General features: G+C 31.7%; 1 protein-coding gene across 2 annotated transcripts in view; it reads right to left on the bottom strand.

Annotated features, from left to right (window-relative positions):
• Positions 1–21,966, bottom strand: part of LOC129948892 (GTP-binding protein REM 2) — a 333,357-nt gene that overhangs the window by 71,205 nt on the left and 240,186 nt on the right. For both annotated transcript variants that reach the window (XM_056060040.1, XM_056060041.1), the window contains exon 2: positions 15,269–15,368. In XM_056060040.1, coding sequence (XP_055916015.1) covers positions 15,269–15,368 — 100 coding nt within the window. The remainder of the gene's footprint in view (positions 1–15,268; positions 15,369–21,966) is intronic.

The raw sequence follows: 21,966 nt of genomic DNA, 5'->3' as shown, positions 1-21,966 counted from the left end.
TTATGCTAAATACAGTGAAATGTGAATTGATTCCAAAAATTGACGAGGAATTCTGACTTACTTTTTCAAATAGCTCAATGTGCTTTACGGTGTCCCAAAATGGATCTTCACTACAAAAACTGTAGTAAAATTTGAAGCTCTTAGGGGCGGGTTATAGCTACCAGTAAAAACCATCAGTACAATTTTTGTTTTTAGTTTTTAAACATTTGACAGATTTATTTCTAGCAAAAGATTGATGCAATAACATGAATCTTTTATTCAAGTATTTTTTCAAAAAGAAACACCGCATTTAAAGTTTTATTTAATTTATAAATCCATTTTAATTTTTTTAATGATAAAATTTCATTTTACTGAACAGCTGACTGCCAGAACCAAAAAAAAAATTAATTTCGTTTTACAGTTGGTGCTCCATTTTTGTACTGTTCCGATCACATCATTAAAAATTTTACTGATGAAAGCAACACCGAAAAGCTCGGTGCTATGATCGAAAAGAAACAACATTTTCCTTCGCCATGTATCTTCGAAGCATGAAAAAGCGGGTGTACTTGAAAGGAAAGCGTCGTATTTTTTGAGAAGCTGTTTTATTTATTATACTCGAAGCTGTTGCAATCAGTAAATTTTGTTTATATTTTGCACGACCCATGATATTGTCAACTTAATTTCACAGAAACACAAACGATAACAAACAAATGAATAACAAAACAAACTCTTCAAATAGAAACTTCAAAGTGACATTTAATTTAATGACGTAAAGTTACTGATTGCTATAAACGCTCATTAGTAAATCATTTCGGATTCCTCCTGTTTCAAATTTTACTGATGGGGTTTACTGATAGCTATAACCGGCCACTTATTGTTCCATTTTCAGCAAAGGCGTAGTTTTCACTTGTCAAATGCCAAAAAATGACAGCTGTAGTAGTGATTGGCTACTTTAACTTTAAGTTATTTGGTCAAAGCATACGACTTTTGAATTTCTGACATTTCAAATTACCTATAATATAGTGTTTTTAAATTGGATCGGGTGGATTAAGGTGCCCCATGGCGGCCTTTTGGTTTTGGTGACATCTGTCAAATCTTTTGTTTATTATTCAGTTGTTCATGCCAAATCATCATTGCAAGTCAGACGATTGAACAGCAAGCTCAAATGATACAACTTTATTATCAAAATTAGTGTTCGTTAACGCAAACGTTGCGTGCATTGCGCTAATTTTACGGAAGACGTGGTGGCCTTTCATAGTCGACTCTTCAACGTTTGGTGGCCAACTTAAGACGACTGGTTCAGTTAACAGTCTGCAAACACCCGAATATCACCGCGGTCTGTGAAAGTGTACAGCAGAACCCGAGGCAGTCTATTCTTCGCCGTTAACAAGAACTCGGACTTTTGTAGACTTCAACTTGGGGGAATTTTGCGTCGGAACTTGGGCCTACACCCTTACAGGATCCAACTGACCCATGAGCTAATAATTCACTACCCGTTTGTTCGCTGAGCGGGCTTTGAATCGTTTGGAAGATGACTTCAATTTTGACCGAAAAATCATCTTTAGTGAGGGGCGGATTTTCGAATGAATGGCTGTGTTAAAAAGCAAAATTTCCTACTCTTACCTACTCGAGGTTAACGTTTAGTGTGGATTTTGGGCCGGAGTCGTAATAGGTGCGTCCTTTTTGAAAACGACGTAAGTGAGGCGGTCACTGTCAACAGCGAGCGCTACTTAACTATAATCAATAATTTCTTTTTGCCCAAACAAAACCATATGGACCTAGATGACATGTGGTTCCAGCAGGACGTCGTCGCGGCGCAACGTGCCACACAGCAAACGACACGATATATATGTACAACACCTACCCGTCTTTATTGCAAAAACCCTAAAGATCTGTTCCCCAGATCTAGGTTTGTTTGGTTTGTTTTTTTTTTGCACGAACTGTCACTTTTTAGACGTGTTTAGATACATCAAAGATTATTTATATTTTATTAATTAGCAATGGACTAGTCAAATTTAGAATATATTTTAACAAATAAATGTACTTCGAAATATGTTTTTCAAAATTTTGGTCATAAATGTCTACGAAACAACTTCCTTTGAAAAAGAAAGGAAATTATTTCCCACTTGAAAACAATCTATGATGCTATTTTCAATCACTCTTCTTTTATGCAGACCTGAAAAGCTGCCATAAGTATTTCCGCTGCCGATGTTTTTTTCCACCGAGGCGAGGTGAGTTATGACGGCGCCGCGCCGCTGCTACTGGTTGATGCGAAAAACACATCTTAAGAGCAGCTATTTCCACTGTGTACATAATAATATAATTAATCTGCCTATATTTACTTGTAATTTGATGGTTACTTAAATATATATCCGACTTTTCGTGTACTTTTTATACTTCGTTCATCATTCGCGGTCCATTCACAGATGAAAGATACATTCACTCGATGTTCCATCTCAAGAATAATTTATTTATATTTATTATAGGAGAAGGGGAAGTATATTTTTGTTCTGTTTTATTTGATGAAATCTGTGAATTATGAAGAAATAATAAAATCAGCATCATCTTTGTAATTCACCGGAGCGAGTTGTATTTCTTGTAAGAAGAATAACAACCATTACTATTTTATAGATAGATGGTATTTCCCTTCAGATAAAAGATAGTCTATCTTTATTTTGAGGGCAGGTATAAACTTATGCCATGACCTAGAGGTCTTTATCTATGTTCTATTCATATATAAAATGAATGGAGATGGAGAGTAAAAGACGTGATTCGATTAACATCTTTTGAAATATATATTTTCAGCAGTGTTACATTGGGGTGGAAAGGAGGGTTGTAATATAGAATGAAAAACGACAGGTAAAACACCTGAAAAAGACGTCCACCAACCAATGCCATGTGATGCTGATGCTGATGATGGTTCTGAAGGTAAAATGGTGTTTCTGATGTGAATTGGAATCTAAAAGAGGTATTTTTGGTGTTAAACATAAAGGTTTTCTATAAAGGTGTATATTTTATACCTATGTTCGTCGAGGAAGGTGTTAAAGATATTGAGATAAAATGGTTTCGCAGTGAGATTATGTTTCGAGGACATAGCTATACTTAAGGTATAACCTACGACGCTTTTGTAAGGTTTTTGTTTTCGTATTCGTTTATATAGGTTATGGGTCTGGTGAACCAGTTACTAACAGGTTGGTTACGTTCTAAAAGTTAGGTGACATGTTTTTTTTTCTCGTGTCGTTGGGGATTTGAATTTAATGTTTGAATGAAAATTGAAGAGCATTTAGGTGCGGGATAACATTAAATGTGTAATGCCCTTAAGGTGTTTATTTTTGGAGCAATAGGGTTCTTTTGCGAGAGAGAAAAGATCGATGATTTCAAGGAAACTTTTTTAAACGCATGTCGTCTTAAGTTTAAGGAGTTTGAAGAATTTTTATTTACCTTGATAAAGAGACATTGAACATTAAACATTTAGGAATTTATAGCTAAAGTAGATAATTTGGTAAGAGATTATTCAAGGCCAATACATATAAAATTAATTTAAGGAGAATTTAAGTTTTGGGCAGATTCCATTTAATGATTCAGAGATAAGTAAAAGTGGTGAATAAATTGTTGCTTTTTTGAATGACCTGTTTTTTGAATAACTAAAAATTATCATAGATTCGAAATGATGTATAGATGTATACCTAATTTTCTTTGCTGAATTGTTTGACACTGACAGATTAGTTTTTCAGTTGAGGATGCGTTCACAATGAAAGCTTAAAATCGTCAAATCTTTATTTTCAAAACTTGTCAGGAATGATAACATTTAGATTGTTAGATTGTTGAGAAAAATTTGTATGAAACATCTTGTATATATTCTGAGATTACAAAATCATTGTGGTATTAGAAGTACAAACTGTCCAATTCTGGTATGACTTGAAATTTGATATCAAAATGTTTTATTATTAAGTGCTTCTATTTTTTTTAAGTTATAGTATTGAGGACTGCTTATTCAAAGTGAACAAAATTGAATCGGTTCAAAATATTGTATATTGTAATAATCTGTCAAAAAAACAAGGTACACATTTTTAAAATCTCAGCATACAAAACTCTTTTATTTATTTTTGACTCAAAGTATTGTGACCAAACAGTCGTCTTTAAATACAGTTATTTATAATATTGTATTTTGAATACAGTAATACCAACATTAGAGAATAGCGTAGTATATATTTAAATTTCAAAGAGCAGGTAATTTCATCTGTCAAATTCAGCTGCCATTTTAAGTGTAAGCAAATTAATCGACAAAAATAATCGATACAATTGTAGGATATGAGCTGACTTTTTTGCGTGATTTTTGGCTTTGGCAATTTCACTTGGCCACCTCCATATAAGGGATTTAACATCAATTGATTTATTTCGGTAGGGTAACTTAATAGACCATTTTCACACAAACCATCATTGGATTCTATAGCCTCATTAAAGTCCAACAATTCTCAAGATATGAACGAATTACTACCCGAAATGTACAAACAAGTGTTAAAAATCTCTGATCCGAATCTTAACGCGGTGACCGTTTTGTTAAGCTTTATCATAGAAGCCGTGCTCAAGACTTTTACTAGTATTTAAATAATTTTTTTTGTATGTAAGGACACAATGTGAGCACTAGGAAGAGGAGAGAGAGGTTGAAAGGAGGTGTCGAAACAGAGTGTGGTAAGGCATTCCACATTCGCGTACTACGGCTAAAGAACGAATCTCTGTACTTGACAGTACGACCGAAGTTGGGCTCGACGGTATACTGATGAGCATTCCTAGAAGCGCGAGTATTATGGTTGAACTATTTAAGGGAGGAATGCAACTGGTTTTTTCTCTTGATCATAAACCGTTAAAATAACGGTAAAAAAAACGTGAGACAAAAAACTTTATGACGATGTTCAGGCGACGTAAAAGGTCCTATGATGGTGTTATCACCAATTAATTTAAATGCTCTACGTTGAATGCTGTCCAAGAAGATTAAGTAGGTTGTGTTGTTATACTTAAGCTTTGGACGTTTATAAGTTCTGTAGATAACAACCAGATCAGCCGGGAAGAAAAACTTCTTGCATCGCCTAAGAAAACCCAAACATCTTGCGGCAATTTTGGCCACATCGCGTATGTGATCTTTCCAAAACAGGTGGTTGGTGAAACACATACCGAGAATAACGAGATGTTCAGTCTCCTCGATGCAAGTGACATTTATGGATAATGGCAAGCGGGGTATATTTCGCTTTAACGATACAAGACAGCATCGGGTTTTCGAAACATCAAATTCCACGCGATTTCTTATTCCCCATTGTACAATGCTGTTTAGGTCAGAATTGAACGAGCTGAAAACGAATATGAAAATCTTATAGTACTATCGTAAGCAAAACTATTTATTGGATTAGAAGTTGCAGACAGGAGCTCATTAATATAAATTAGAAAGAGTGTTGGAGATAGAACAGAGCCCTGAGGCACACCAGCATTTATTTTGTGGTTTTTAGATTTAAATGCATCCAATAGAACTTGTATTGAACGATTCAAAAGGTAATTACTAATCCAATGAAGGAAGGATTCATGCAAACCACATATTTTCGATAAGAGAGCTCGATCCCAAACCCTATCAAATGCTTTTGAAATATCAAGTGTAATAACCTTATTTTCTCCAAAACGATGTAAAGATTTGTTCCACTGTTCGGTGAGATGAACCATAAAATCACCAGTGGACCTATTGCTACGACCGCCGTATTGTTGGACATTGAGAAGCTTTCGAGAAATTTCTTGAGCTGATAGTTAATCAGCGTTTCCATGACCTTGGAAAGAAGGGACGGTCAATGATAAGAGGGTGATGAAGATTCGGCTTTTTTGGGAATAGACTGAACAAATGCAGTTTTCCATCCGCTCGGAACGAGACAGATTAAAAAGCTTACGCAGTGGTTTTGCCAGCGTTGAAGAACACCCCTTCAGAACAATAGCGGGGATACCATCCGGACCAACGGATGTATGTGTGGTAAGATCTTTTATGACTCTTACCACAGTACGAGTGCAAAAAAAATATTGGCCCCATAGTATCACTAATGCGCTCGATGAGAGGCGGAGTCATAACAAAGCTATTAGCTTTCTCTAAAAAACTAACAAATACAGTGTCATTGACAACGAGCGTAGAAATCGAGGAAGAGGAAAGATTCCTCATGTTTTTACAAGTGACCAAACAATTGTATTGCGTTTGGGACATTGCAGTATTTTGTTGTCGTAATTTTTGGTCATGTAAAAATTTGTCCATCGAATATGGGCCTTGCAGGCCTTCCTATCCTGCTTGAACTTAACCCTATTGGGGATAAAAGTTAAAATTCCCAGGAGAATCAAAATTGTGATCATATCTGCGCTGCCGTCAACGTCACTATCGAGGAAGCATAGTGACCCGTTAAAGATCCTAAAATAATTATTGAGACCGTCCCAGTTGGCTTTCTCGTATTGCCAAACGGTTCTCCTAGAAGCTCTTTCTTCAACTGAGGAGTTTTGACACTAGAAATTTGCAGATATAAAACAATGGTAAGATTTACCTAGAGGACATAGAACACTAAAAGTGTACTTATCAGGGTCAGAGGTAAGAAACAAGTCAAGAGTGTTTTCTGCTCGACCTGCCACGTCCGATATTCGAGTGAGCTCGTTGACCAGCTGAGATTCAACTCAGCGAAGATCTCAGCGCGTACTCCTTCGAATGTTCTCTGGCCCAAATGCTGAAGCAATACAAAATTGTGTACATTGAAACCGCTCGTAACAATGTATCACTTTAAATTATTTAAATTTTGTTTGTAAATAGCGACTTAAAATACCATTAAATCTAAGGCCTCTAAATCATTTTGGAGCAAAGCCAGCTTCTTATGAAGGCGTACTAACTCGTGTAATTGAAAATGTGTGTGGATCAACTCGCTTTATACTAAAAAACTTTTAATAGCAGATCCAAACCAAAATTTAATCAGTTTTGCACTTCCAAATTTATTTATTTAAATGTAACTATCCCAGAAATTAGACTCCAACTTTAGAATGCCTGAACTACTTATGTCGTTTGAAAAAAATAGAGATCAATAAAGCTTCAGCGTCAGACGGCATTTCCATAGAGTTTTCGAAGAATTCAATTTATGAATGCTTGGAATTTATCCTTCGCTTATTGAATAAAATGTTTAGTAAGGAGACCTTTCCTATATGTTTTCGCCTGCCAAGGATTACTGCCATTTTTTTTAAAAAAAAAAGGTAGTTCAAATTAGCCAGAAAGCTATAGACGTATTTCTGTTTTAAGTTGTCTGAGGAAACTCTTCGCTCAGATTCTATACCACAGGTTATCAATTGTTTTCAAGTTGTTTTTCAGCCAAACTATTCGACAATGTGGATCATATATTTGCCTTAACTACAGTGGCAAGAAGTTTTTTAAACAAAACTAAAACTTTTATTTGAAGTTTTCATTGATTTAAAGGCGGAATTTGAAGCAATAAAGGGAAGGCCTTTATTATATAAACTCGTAGTGGTTGGGGTGTCAACTTTATTTATTAGGGTCTACGAGTAGTTGCTATTAAATATGTCTGCAGTCAAATGTGATAGAAAACATGTGTCAAATTTAGTTTGCTCAAAAAATGTTGTCCCACAGGGGTGTGTTTTAAGTCCGTTAATGTTTACAGACGATACCGAGAATCATATACCAGGGGAAGTTTCTTTTAGCGATATATTTGTTAAAATGTTATTATATGCTGATGATTTTGTTATTTTTGTTGACAACCCGGCGGCTTTTCAGATACAAATAAATAAGTTCAAGGTGTATTGCGATTTATGGAATCAACAAATTATTCTGCATAATCCAAAATAATGATATTTAGGCTCAAGACTCGGTCTGACAGAAACTCCAGGATCCAAACATTAGATGGCGCCAGCATCGAAGTTGTCAAGGAATTTGAACACCTATATATGTACATAGTTTTCGCTATTTTGAGTAATTTCAGTATCAATGCTCATATAAAAGAAAAAGTAGCTGTAGCCAAATCAGCAGTTAAATCCATTTTTTTTAAGCCTTTTGTAGACGAAACCTCCAAATTCCAATTGTTCAACCACAAAAAATACATGTGGTAACGAAATCTTCAGCTACCAATAGATGAAGGATATTGAAAATTTTTTAAAAATGTTCCTTAAAACCATATTCAAATAACCTTCGAATACTCCAAACTAGGCTATCTATATATAATGTTTAGTTTATCGAACTTTGTTTTCCCTAAATGTAGTGTTTTCAAAGCGCACAGACAGCTTATAAGCCATGCTTTATAATCTTTGAATACAAAATTTAACTTATTTATTACTATTTTAATTAACAATAAAAATAAAAAAAATACGATGACTCAGAAAGAACTTAGTTGTCTTTGTGTGATTTTCAAAATACAAACCCCTTTTAGCTTATGTCTTTAAAACCCTGCGTGGCAGCTTTCCTTTATTAAGTCTTCCAGCTTTGGCATTTAAACAAACCGAATTTATTTGTTTGCCAATCGGTACATTTCCAATAGGAAGAAGTGTAAGCTGATGGTTCCTCACAAAGACACAATGTCAACTTTAAGTTAAATAAATCAATCAATGTCAGGATTCGAACCCCGCAAAACAATAATTCATTTAAATACACATTTCCCGTCTTTCTGAGAGGATTATTTTGTGTAATACCAACAATGTTATTAATTATATTGTTATAAAAGAAGAACCTCATCTGTTTATCGTTTAGATATTCGGTTGTCCCAGAATAGACCCAAAATGGAAAAAATAATGTTAACGATGTCCTTGAGCTCATTTATGTAACGGGAGCTGTTTCCCTTTGATAAGCCAAAGCCTACACTTCATTTAACATTTCTTTCTACACATTAATTCTATAATTTTTATACCACCTCTGATAAAGCGTATAAGCAGCTATCAATATCGAACAGCGAAAAAGTGAGTCGAGTAGCTTCATTGAATGGTTATTTAATATATGAGTCTTTTTATATACGCTTAGATTAACTTGACTTTGTTAATCAGGTCATTGCGGAATATAAATTTGACATTAAACCGCATTTATTGACATTATAAAAAAAATTCACACAAAAATAATTAAATTTTATTCTTTAAACAAAATTGATTAAGATTTTTTCTTCTTTTTTAATGTTGTTGACCGACAAAATTTGCTGTGACCTAAAAGTTTCAAATAACTTTTTCTTGTGTCAGTTTATAGTATCCAATGTATTTTATAGAGAAAGTATAAAAAAAGACCAACCAAGCTTTATAGTTAACGGTGGATGATTTTTGTGGTTGTTTTTTATTTCTTTGTAGAAATATAAGTTTTTCATTCAACTTTTTGCATGGAAGTAATTTCTAGATTGATGAACTTAATTTTCATAACTGATGATGGAAAAATAAAACTAAACTTTTATAGAGGTGTGTGATGAGGTCGTGAAATGAAAAATGAAGGTTCTATGTAAAATGTTTACTTTGTTGTGAGACGAGACAGTGAAAATTTCTAGGAAATTTTAGTAGAAATTGACAGAGCAGAAATTGAATACTTCGTGGGTTAATTTATTAATGAATATTAACAATGCTTGTCAACATGTCAGTTATTTTTTTTAATATGAAGTAAGTTATGTTCAACTCTCTTGAAAGAATTTTTGTTGATGTAAACGATGATGTGGCTCTGTATTTTTAATTTCCAGAACGTAAGCAAAATTATTTTTCTGTTCTTGGAATCCCTACAAATGTCAATATTAAAATGAAATTACATAACATATTCGATGACTGTTAAAATACTTCAAAAATTACCCACTGATTCAAAATGTGGTTAATGTAATGGTCTTATTGTAAAACATGATTTTGTCTGACTTTTTATCGATTTTTAAGATACAACATTTAAAATATCGATTCAAGCAATTTCTTTTTGGCGTTTTTAGATGTTTGTTAAATCATTTTTTATGTATTTCAAAAAGTAGGTCTCCATTCCCCGTTTTTTCAAATGTTCACAATTCAGACGTCTTCTTTTTTAGTTCCATAGAACAGATAGAAAACGGCACAACAATTCGAAATAATTTAATTAAAGGCAAATCTGGAGTAAATGATCAAAGTAAGTAGTCAATCAGACTTAAACTTTCAAAAACGAACTGTTAAGATAAGTTTTGATAGTGGTTACAGTTTTGAATGAGCTTCCGATCCCAGTGTGAACCGATAATATCGAAGATTTAAAAATATATTTATGCAACTGTATATTTCGCATAGACGGTAGGTTAAATCATAATTTTATAAAAAGATTTTCTCTTTCAACATCAAATAGTATTTATCAAGAATTAAGTCTTACTTTAGGTGAAAACAACTAATTCAGAGGTGATATTCTGTCTCAAAACTGAGTTGGATTTTTAAAGTCAGAACTGAAATACTAGAATTAAATTATTATAGACTGTATAAATCGGATTTAAATCCCGTTTGTTCGCTTTGCAACCTTGATCACAATGAAAATATCATACAATTTATACCGTTTTGCCCAATCTTAAAGAAAATTAGTTACAATTCATCCAAAAACCAAAAAGTTATTTAACGTTGATAAGCTACATTTCAAGTTAAACCCATTAGGATGTCGGTTGGATTCCTTAATATAAATTTACAAAATTTTGAACAGAGTCTAAAAAAGTTAATACAACTATTACTCGCTATTTAATCGTTTTCTCAAAAATACGGAATTTTCTCAGAAAATTTTATACAGAGTTAAATCATTTTGGCGTTATGTAAAAGCGTCATAAGACACAAAATTGCATTTTGGGCTTTTTATAGTGTTTAATAACTTATTGTTTTCTCTTTCGTTTAGTACTTACGACTTAAGTGTAGCACAACTGCTTCGCATCGTAATAATTAAGTATTAGGGCAATCAAACTGAAAAACGCATATTCGGTTTGATTTTAACGTCTTAAGTTGATTTAAGACTTTGTGACCGACGCCTCTGAAACATTTAATTTTCTTCTAAGTACTTAAGTAATTTTTCTTGACTTTATACTCTTAAGCTTTTTATAAATAAAACAATTTCTTATTTAAAACTAAATGACAATGTTTTATTTTCTGTCTTAAGTCATACAAAGAAACAAATTTTTTTCAAATAATACGAAATGAGAGGATACTTAAGACTTAAGTCATCAAAAAAACGGTAAAAACTTATGAATTTGAAAAAAAATTAGTAACATGTTATACTGGTCATCATTTCACAACTTATTAACCATCATTATTTTGTCACGTAAGTCTAATCCAGATTTGCGAACGGCTAATCAACTTTAAATTTGGTTTTAAGAAAAACAGCAGTTTCTGACTTAAGACCTTTTTGCCTAACGTCAAAGAATTTATTCCCGAGATATGGGGAACTGAATATCAATTTGTACCAATTTTGAGTAATATTTTTGTAGATTTTAATTTGTATGAAAAAACTGACTGTTCTTTAAATTTTCCCAGACATCAAAAACTTTATTCTTTGTTGCTTACAATAATTTTTGGGATAAAATCATTTTTTGTTCATAAAATATTCGAGGCGGCAATAATTTAGTTTCAGTTGTTTTGATTTCTAAAAAGACCGTAATTTAGTTTTCTTCAAAATTGGAATAGTATCAGGTCATAATTACTAATTTTAATTCAGGTCGCTAGAGTTATTGGTTCCTGAGATATTGTTGGTTAACAAAATTTAAATTGCTATGGTAAAAAAACCAGCCACTTAAATTCTTTGAGAGTCCTTCCTGTATTTTTCTGTGGTATTATCTATATATCATAGCTTATTTGAAGTAGATGTGGACGACGAAAGAAGCTTCCCGAACGTACGGACACACACACATCCCTCTCTCTAAAATCTTTTATTTAGATTCTAGGGGCCTCGAAACGTCGAGAAAAGTCAAAATTTTCAATTCAATACATAAAAACTATTACAATTACTTCCTATTTTTGAAGTAAAAAATTAATTTGTTTTCCTTCGAATTTGACTTTACAATTTCTCTTATCTTATTGAAAAAAGACAAAATTTCATGCAAAAAAATGAATGATAATTTTTAAAAGTTTTTTAACTTCTAAAATATATTCTAAACACCGTTTGGATCTTTCTGATATCTCATTAAATTATCGAAAATTATCATTAGTTTGAAGTCTTCATTATCCTCTTAAGGCAGTTAAAGCTATCATTGGTATTTACCATTGAAAACAAACAGTGGAATTTTTTTGACAGGATGTGTATAGCTATCCTTAAAAATGTCTGCCATTGAAAGAAATTTCCTGATTGAATTCCACCGACAAATTTTTACTGACAGAAATCTGTCATTAGAAATATGTGAAATCGGAACCCAAATGAGTAGAACGATTCGTTTCACTTTAGAACATAAAAGTGTCAGCTGTTCAGGAAAATGAATTTCCGTCCCGAAAATAGAAAAATACTTTTTTAGAGAAAAATAAAAGTGCAGTTACATTTTTTTTTTCCATAAAAAAAATTCTTTGTGTGATCAGTTTTTAATTTTCATTTCTAATTAAAGGGAAACATTGTCAAATATTGGTTCAAACATTTTTGCGGATCGATTTCAATGATAGCTATAACTGGCGCCCAATAAGGTTAAGCAAAACCATGAACCTTATGCTTTTGTGGCAGTAGTGTTAATTTTTGGTGTAGAATTGCAATATCTGAACAAAGATTCAAGCTATGTAAACAGTCCAATTAAGTAAATACCAGATTTAAAAAAAATTTCTATCCTAGAGCCAGGAAACCAGGTCTTTGACTTTTATCTACGAAAGTTAATCAAGATCTTTAAGTTTCACAGTTTCCCTTTTATGTTGGTCGCCGAAGCTACGGCAGTATTTTGAAAGAAAGGAAGCTATCATTTACTATCGGCAAATGTCCGTTATTATTATTGCATACATTCTGGATATATTATTCCTGGGCCTGCATAAAAGTTCGATAGAAAGGTTTTTGTTATAGGTAGGCCCTATCTTCATGAACATGGTACATTCCTTTAGACTGTACCACCTGCGCTTCCAAGAGGAATATTTACCCTTTCCGCTAGTGAGCTATGAAGTGTCGATCCTTTCTATTCATTTACTTCAATGTCACTATGACCTAGAACCCAATAAGAATGACACGGAGGTTGATGTTGAGGATGGTTCACCCTGACATTGTTGGACCAGTATAGAGGATGTTGTGGCCGAACTGAAGGCCATAATAGTAGCCTAGCTGTCAGTACACATTTTTATTTTGGTTTAAGTTTGATTTTATTATTTTGAATGCTTCTCTGATTGCTATTAATTCCACTTGAAATACACTGGAGAAATCAGGTAGCTGAAAAGACTTAGAGATATTTAGAGACTCGGAGAAGATTCCCGACCCAACTCTACACTCCATCTTTGATCCGACAGTGAAGATAGTGTTATCTTAGTCTTTCGTAACTATGCCATCCAATCCTGTTTGGCAATAAAGACGATTTGAAAATTTGTGCTGAGGTTCAAGGCAGGGATGAAATAGTCGGTGTTTGTCGCAAAAAAATTCGCTTTAATCAGTTCGTCAGTGTTGTCATGTCTGGAAAACCAACAGTTTGATTTTTTTCAAGCCTTTGCGAGCTGCACGATACTTAACATTTAATATGTACTTCTACTGGTGCGAGGTGCAGAATAGAATTTAAGGCATTTGTTGGGCATTAACTTACAAAACATTAAAAACCCTTTGATCTTAAAAATCTGACGTAGTGAAATGATATTATATTTGGATTAAGACTAAGGCTACCAAACGTCTTGGGAAAAGTGTAATAAGGTTAAATATTGCAGAAACAAAATTGTCTTTTGTAATTAATATGTACATACATTTTTCAACGAAACAACGTCAATGATAACTGCACTTTCGAAAAAAGTCCTTTGTAAGGAGTATTTTGTTCTTAAATTAAAAAAAAAGTCTAGGTTCAGTAATACAAATGACCTCTTGTCCCTCAATCACGGAAACCTTTGACATTGATATATAATTCATAACCATAATACTTTCTGCATACATCTATATTCATGAAATAACTTTTGTCTGGTTTTCTTGGAAATATTCAACCACATTTCAGAAAAAAATTTAAGTACATATTTAAGATAATTCACTTGAATTTTCCTTGTTGATACTTCACAAATCGTATGTCACTTTTCTAAGAATTTCTTAGGAGAAAAAAAATTATATTTGCACTCATACATATATTATTTTATTAAAATGACACACAAATTTTGCAGTATTAAAAACTTTCTTTGTACTAAAACTGAGAATATTTTGTTGATTTATTTGAGTTGATTCTCCGAAGTAGTGTGTTGTTAGATTGAATTAATTAACCATCGCTCCAACATGGGCAGAAAAAATAACAAAATAAGTATGCATGTATATGAAAATCATATCAATTAAAAATTTTAATAATTGCTTATTCACACAAATCCCTCATAAAATAATGAATGTACTATCTTAACATACAGTTGTCCTTAAATTAAATGCCTCCAGTTTTAACATATTACCACATTACCATACAAAAACCATTTAATTGAAACATCAAAAATTTATGATGCGAAATATCATCATAAAGCGTTTTTTCACTTGTCCGATGTCACTTCTGTCCAATTCACTTAAAGGACATTTTATAAGGATACATGAAGAAGAAACAAAGTATTAAGAATACCAAGCGAGTCCTTTTTTACTGAAATTCATTAAATGCGTCATTTAATAATCTCCTTCGGTCTTAAAAGACGAGCTTTACCTACATATCATATATCATCTCCATTTTGTCATCACTTCGCATCGCCTTGAAAATTATTCTTGTGGAAAATATGAAAATGAACAAATCCAAGTGAAAAAAAAGGATAATGTATTACAATTTTCCCATGCCTCTAAATGTGGGAAAATTTGTATACAGTTTCTTTTTTGTGTATCTGTTTTGGGACTTTATTGAAAATCAAAAACAATACAAATTTGTCACCACCGAGAACAGAGCACCCGTTGGAATCTTTTCTCTCATCCTTACAATAAGTATTAAGGACTCGACAGGGATATAACAAGAATACAGCTACCCTTTCAAAAAAAAATAGCAAGTCACAGGATTTCTAATTTATGATAATCAGTTCCTTAATTTTCTTCAAAAAACAAATTCCTGCAGACACACACAAAGAAAAGGATAAATAATTGTGGGTGGATTTGGAATAAATTATGTGGTTTACTGAAGGATTTCAACGTATGACTTGACAACGTAAATAAAATATATAAAACAAGTGCTATACGAACCTTTTGTCTTACTTCTGGGTGTAGACGGTGGTGCTGGGGTTAATGGTGGCGTTTTCCTTTCGTCGTGGAATAATGTGGATCTTGGTTCGAAGTGATCGTTCTATAAAAAGAATAAAATATATACAGTTAAATTCCATTGCCAACAAAAAGACAGATATTTTAATATGAAAAGTTAATAATAAAAAGATATTCACTTCTTTCGAAAAAAAAGAACAACGTCATGTGCGACTTTTCATGTTCTTTTAAGAAGTACCAAAGAAACAGAAAAGGTTTTGGAGTAAATCTCTACGCAAACACCATCTCTTCGATGAGATAATGTTTTGGAAGCTCTTTTATGGGTAATCCCCAATTTATTATGCAAATATAGAACTTTTTCGTCTTTCAACTTGTTTTTTTTTAAGGTACTTTAATGAGATTAAATCCGAGAGAAAGGTGATAAAGACGAAGAATTGCAATCGTTTGGGTAATCAAATTATTCGTTTGGAAATTATTTAAACCATTTGATTAAAGGCTTAACATTTTTTGGAGGAATTGGTTAATAAAAAAAAGGTAAGAAATCACATTTTACTGTTTGATTTTTTTATTTTAATTGAAAAAGGTAATTATTGGGCGGTTCTTTTAATTTGTACCTTGTTTTGGGCAAAATTGTGAGCAGTTTAGGAATTTAGAGGTCTTAGTTGCTATTTTTGATTTTTGATTCCTTATCAATTTTCTTTTGTGTAAACCTATAAATTAATGACGTTAAATGAACATACTCGATTAAAAATTAAATAAATGCTTTTTCAATTATTTAGGTAATGCATTAAAAATGAACTCATATATAATTTCTCATTAATCTCTCAACATAACAATTAGTAGAGTATTTAAAATCTAGGATATGTTCAAGTGTATGATATAAAACTAAATATACCCAGGATTGAATTTACTTATAAATTACTTTAACTAAATATAGTGCTCATTTCAAAAAATTATACCACTTTTGGATCGTAGTAAGGCACCATCTCGAAAGGTAACCATCTTGTTATTAAAGATTTGTAGAATTTGTATTTTAGATTTTAAGGCTACTTGAAATATGCATAATATGCTAATGCTCCAAAGAAAGGGATGGTCAAATGTTAAGTGCCGATGTTGAATTTGAACCACACCTAAACGTCAAGTTTTTTGACATTTCATAATTTCGGCTAATTCAATTTGAAACATGAAAAAATACACAATCAAGTAATGCGTTAAAGTTATTGAGGCTTATACTGCGGAAAATATTACTGCAGTTGGCTATATTTTGGCTGAATAGCCGTCCACTTCCACTCTTCGTCGTTACAATAATTGCTCTTCTCACGGTAGTCGTTAATGAACATTATACATTAAGACTTGCATTCATAAGTTTATAAGGTTCAATTGGCTCAAGAACTAAAGCCTCTTGAATACTTCAAGCTTCGTCGTCAATGGTCAGAATGGTAGCAAGAAATGGCAACAGTGGATAAATCATGTTTAAATGAGCCTGATTTTATTTTTGTTACTGAAATTTGGATCTTTGATAATGATAAAGGTTATTTCATAATTCCTGGGTATACTTTTTTTGACACAAGTAATAATACTTATAGTTTTGGTGCTGTGGGTGTTTTTTTTTTCAAAAATATATACATTAATTGTGATGTTGTCATTAATAATTTAGTCACTGTGGATTTAATTAAAGTTACTCTTAATTTGAATAATGAAAAACACTGCACTGTGTCTATAGACTTCATAATGGTGGTAGATGTGTCTTTCTTGAGGAACTTAATACTCTGTTGATGAATGAAAAAACTAAAAATTTGATTTTTCTGGGTGATCTTCTCTCTAAAACTCAATACGTGGATAACTATTTAATCTTGTTGGCTTCGCATGGTTTAGATACTTTTATAAACTCTAAAACATGTATTGACCATATTTTTTGCAGAAACAGTTTATCTCCTGTTGTTACACCAGTTATCTCATTGGCCGATTTAGGTATCACCGATCATTGCATGACTAGCCTCCATTACGTAGACTTAGTGGTTAACATTAGATGGTGAAGTTAAGAAAATTGATTTTACTAGACACAATTTGTTTTTACGATATGAATCCTGAGACAGTGTATATAATGAAAGTAATCCTTCACATGCTTATGATAAATTCATAAAAAAATTAGGTAATTATCTTGATAGTTGTACAGCATATATGATCAAAAAAAGTAAGAATAAACCCCTGAAGGAATGGATGGCAGGATATATTATGAATAAAGTAAGCATTAAAAACAAACTTGGTAAAAAATGTAAGAAATATCCAAATAATAATCTCTTTAAAACAGAATACAAGAAAGTATGCAAACAATTAACAAAAGAAATTAAAAGTTGTAAGAAAAATTATTATTTAGCTTAACTGGAATAAAATAAAGGTAATATTAAAAAGGAATGGAAGATTACGAATAAACTTTTAAATCGAAGTTACCAGTCAGAAAAGAATTTAACTATAGAAGATGAAAACATTTAAATAACTGATACTACTGAAATTGCTAATCGTTTTAATACATTTTTTATTTCTATTGCTGAAAATGTCTCTACTGAGGTATTTAGGAACAGAAATGAATGTTTGTTCACTGAAGGTTTAACTAATGATAATGTTAATACAGAAAGTCTTTTTTATGTTCCTATTTTGCCTGGTGAATTACTTTTTATCATTAAAAAGTCAAAAAAATAAAACAACAAACTTTCACTTATTTTCAATAAAAGTGTGTACGGTGGTGTTTTTACAAGAGCTCTCAAGATTGCCGAAGTCATTCCTCTACACAAAAATCAAACCCTTGCATCTTAATTTGGATTTAGAGCCCATAATACAACTGAAGATGCGTTATTAAAATTTTGCAGTGAAATTTATGAAAACATAAACAAGAATTTGTTTACAGCTGGACCCTTCATTGATTTAACTAAAGCTTTTGATTTAGTTGATCATAATATTCTCTTGAGAAAATTAAAAAATGCAGGAATGCGTGGATTTATTTATAATTGGCTAGATTCTTATTTATCCAATAGAAAGCAATTAGTGAAAATAAATGGTAGTTTAATTAGTTTGTGTGAAATTAGTATTGGTGTTCACCAAGGTTCGGTTTTGTGTCCCTTGTTTTTTCTGATCTTTATTAATTTTATTTTTAATCAGAATTTCAAAGGCATTTGCTGACGATAAGGCCTTTTCATATGGTTGCAGTTCTCTGGGTAATTTAATTTCTGACATTAACTCAGGTTTGGATATCTTAAGACACTGGTTTACAGTTAATAAAATGGTATTAAGTAATAAAACAAAACTAATGTACTTAAGTCTGTCAGGATCTTCTTACTTAGTTGATTGCGATATATTTTATCATTCCTCAGATTGCCAAAAATTTAAATTCAGTGTAAATGAATCGGACAGTTTTGTCTCTACGGAGCCCTGTTCAACTCATTGCTTTCAGGTAGAATTTGTGAATACCTTTAAATACCTTGGTGTCATACTTGATAGTAAAATGAATTGGTCCGAACATACATTATCGTTAATAAATTATTTACTATGTTGCTCTAGACGGTTTTATACGCTTGGTTTATACTGCTCTAGAAAAATACTTGTTATGATCTACTTTGGTATTGTTCACTTCAAAATTTAGTATGGAATAACCTGTTGGGAAGGTTCTTATAAAAATAAAATCAATCCGCTTCTTGTTCTTCAAAATATGTAATAAGAATTATTTTAAAAAAATCGGAGTTAAAAGTTCTTCCTTTAAGACATCTATATTATTTCAAAGTCTTGAGGGTGTTTTTATTAGAAGTGGATATTAATCAATATGAAATAATCTTAGATACAATTTAAGAGTGAATCTATGAAATTAGTATCTATCCCCTCTTATAATAAAATTCACTTTCGCAGATTCTTCACAATAGTAGTACCTTCCGTTTTTAATAAATTGCCTTTCTCAATAAGAATTCTAAGAGTATTGTCCATGTTCCTACAAAGTGTAAAGTCATGGCTGTTTGGTACGACCACGTATAATTTGAAACCTTATTATCTATCTATAGTAAATTAATTAAAAGAAGAGGCTGGGATGCGACCCACACTGATAACTTCCCATCCCGTCCGTCGATTTGTCTTGCTTAAAAGTTTGTCTATATATGTATGTACTCGAATCAATTTTTATGAAAAACGGACTGTTGGATTTTTATATAAAAATTACTGAATATTGAAAACAATATTTTCTGTGAAATAAAATAAGTTTGAAGTCAATATTTTTAATTTTCGAAAAGCTATTTGAGTTGAAAGTAAATTTTTACCAAATTTCAGTACTGTTTTTTTTTAGAGTTTAATTTTGTGTACAAAAACTGCCAATTCGATTTTTTTCAAAATCTTTATGAATATTAACAACAACATTTTGTGAAAGATAAAAGTAGTATAAAGCCAATATCTTAAAGTTTTGAAAAGATATTTGAGTCGAAAATAAATTTTTACCAACTTTTATACATTTTTTTTAGGTTTTTATTTTGAGTAAAAAAAATGTCAATTCGATTTTTCTCAAAATTTTATCAGATGTCAAAAGCATTATTCTTCGTTGCACAAAATTGTTTTGGAGATGAAATCATATTTTAGTCTTAAAATTTTGGAGGTGAAAAATTTGTTTTCAGTTTTTTTTATTTATAAAAAAAACGTTAAATGGATTTTTTTCAAAAAATATACTTCTTTGATATGACGATACAGTTTATTATATAAAATTTAATTCAAGTCTCAACCGTTTTTGGTTCGTAATATATTTAGGGTTTACCAAAATTTTCACCTTTTTTACAAACTGATATGGTAAAAAAACCACCCACGCAATTTTCTTGAGAGCCCTTTCTGCATCTTTCTGCCTTATTATCTGTATAACAAAATTTATTTGAAATTGATATCTTTTCTGGTTCTTGAGCTATGGAGGACGAAAAAACGCCGCGAACGTACGGACGTACGAACGTACGTACACACGCACGCACAGACATCTTTCTAAAAATCATTTATTTCGACTCTAGGGACCATGAAACTTCGAGAAATGTCAAAATTTTCAATTTGACAGATCGGACCCATTACAATAACTTCCTATGTGAAGTTGAAAAACGCATTTCTTTCTATCACCTTGCACACAACTATGTCTATAATTTTGTCAAGATGAGCATTCGCCACTAGCTTTAGCTGTAAGCTAAGCTAAAGAATGTCTCACAATTTGTTTTGTTAGGGTTACATAGAAAACGATGGTTATTCGGCAGATCACTTTGTTTTTATTTATTATTATATTTTTTTTTTTTACAGGTAACTACGAAAATCACTTAATTAATACATTTTTGTTTTAAATTATTCTTAATTTTTGTATATAATATAATTAGCTGATTATTGTATTTTGCCTTAGTGCGTACCTATTTATATTAATTAATTGAGATAAATGCTCTGTTTATCTTTAACGTCTTCTACTTAAATTATAATTGTAAGCATACAATACAATTTTCGAAAAAAAATTATCTTCAGTGATGAAAATCATTTTCACCTCAGTGGAATCGTCACTGAACAGAATTGCGACGCGATGGCTATTTGGCCGATATTTTGTTCCATACACAATTGAACCATACCAATATTATCATAATAAAAAGAAATGATAATAATTTCTTAAACAATTTATGTTTTATTCCAAATCGACATCGGCTCCTAAAATTTAACTACCCTTTAGATAGAAAACCTTTAAGATGGAAGTTTTGAAGGGGACACAAAACTGCAATTATGCGAAATGATTATACAAACATATAACATTACTCTTAAATTTTTATATTCTAACTTTTGAACCGAAGAAAACCAATTTTACAATGTTCACTTAAATGCGTTTATTAACCCATTTATCGCCTAATATGGCGTACTCAAAGGTAGCCACTTAGGTCCTCTTCTTTTATTCTCACCATTAAAAATTTGTATATCTTACTTTACACTGATGATAGTAATTTTTTGAACACTATTTCATCGAAGCAGGTTTCTTTTCTAATTCTGGCTGCTGGCTAAATTGTTGAGTTGAGTTTTGAGCAAGTCTGGTTTTCAAATGATTTAAGTGTAAATTTTTTATGAAATTTGATTATTATTATCTAAAGAAAGAGGTGTAAAACAGTTCTACAACTGGCCTTAGTGAGTCCTACTCCATCCCGCGCAGCCACTGCATTTTAACTTAACTTGGACCATTAGTTGGTTCGTTGTGAAACCACATGGATCTTAGTATTTATCGAACTCTATAAAGGATTTATTGATTGTATTGATAATGTTTTGAGACAGTAAATGTATCCGATCACTCTTCGTCTTTAAGATAGTTGAAAAAAAGAGAAACTGGCTTCTACCCCTTTTTATCCATGTAGCTTCTCCAAAAATCATTTGTAAGAGCCTACCTTTTGACAGTGTCATATTATTACAGCTATATTGGAGCTAATTTGTTTTTAAATAAGTTTTTAAAAAGTTAGTTCGAAAGAAAATTTGACGGTTTTAAATTCCAACGCTTTTTAAAGTCCAATCATTTCCAAGATTTAATAAAAACTTCAATACTAAAAGAAACTGCGATTTTTACATACTTTAAATGGAAACATTTGTTGAACAATAAAACTGTCTTTCTAAAACCTGAAGAAAGACTTTTTTAAAGTACAAATATTCGATTGGACGGGGAT

This window comes from Eupeodes corollae, chromosome 3, assembly GCF_945859685.1.
Source record: "Eupeodes corollae chromosome 3, idEupCoro1.1, whole genome shotgun sequence".
In the NCBI taxonomy this organism is placed as follows: Eukaryota; Metazoa; Arthropoda; class Insecta; order Diptera; family Syrphidae; genus Eupeodes; species Eupeodes corollae.
This window is presented reverse-complemented; position numbering and strand designations above follow the sequence as displayed.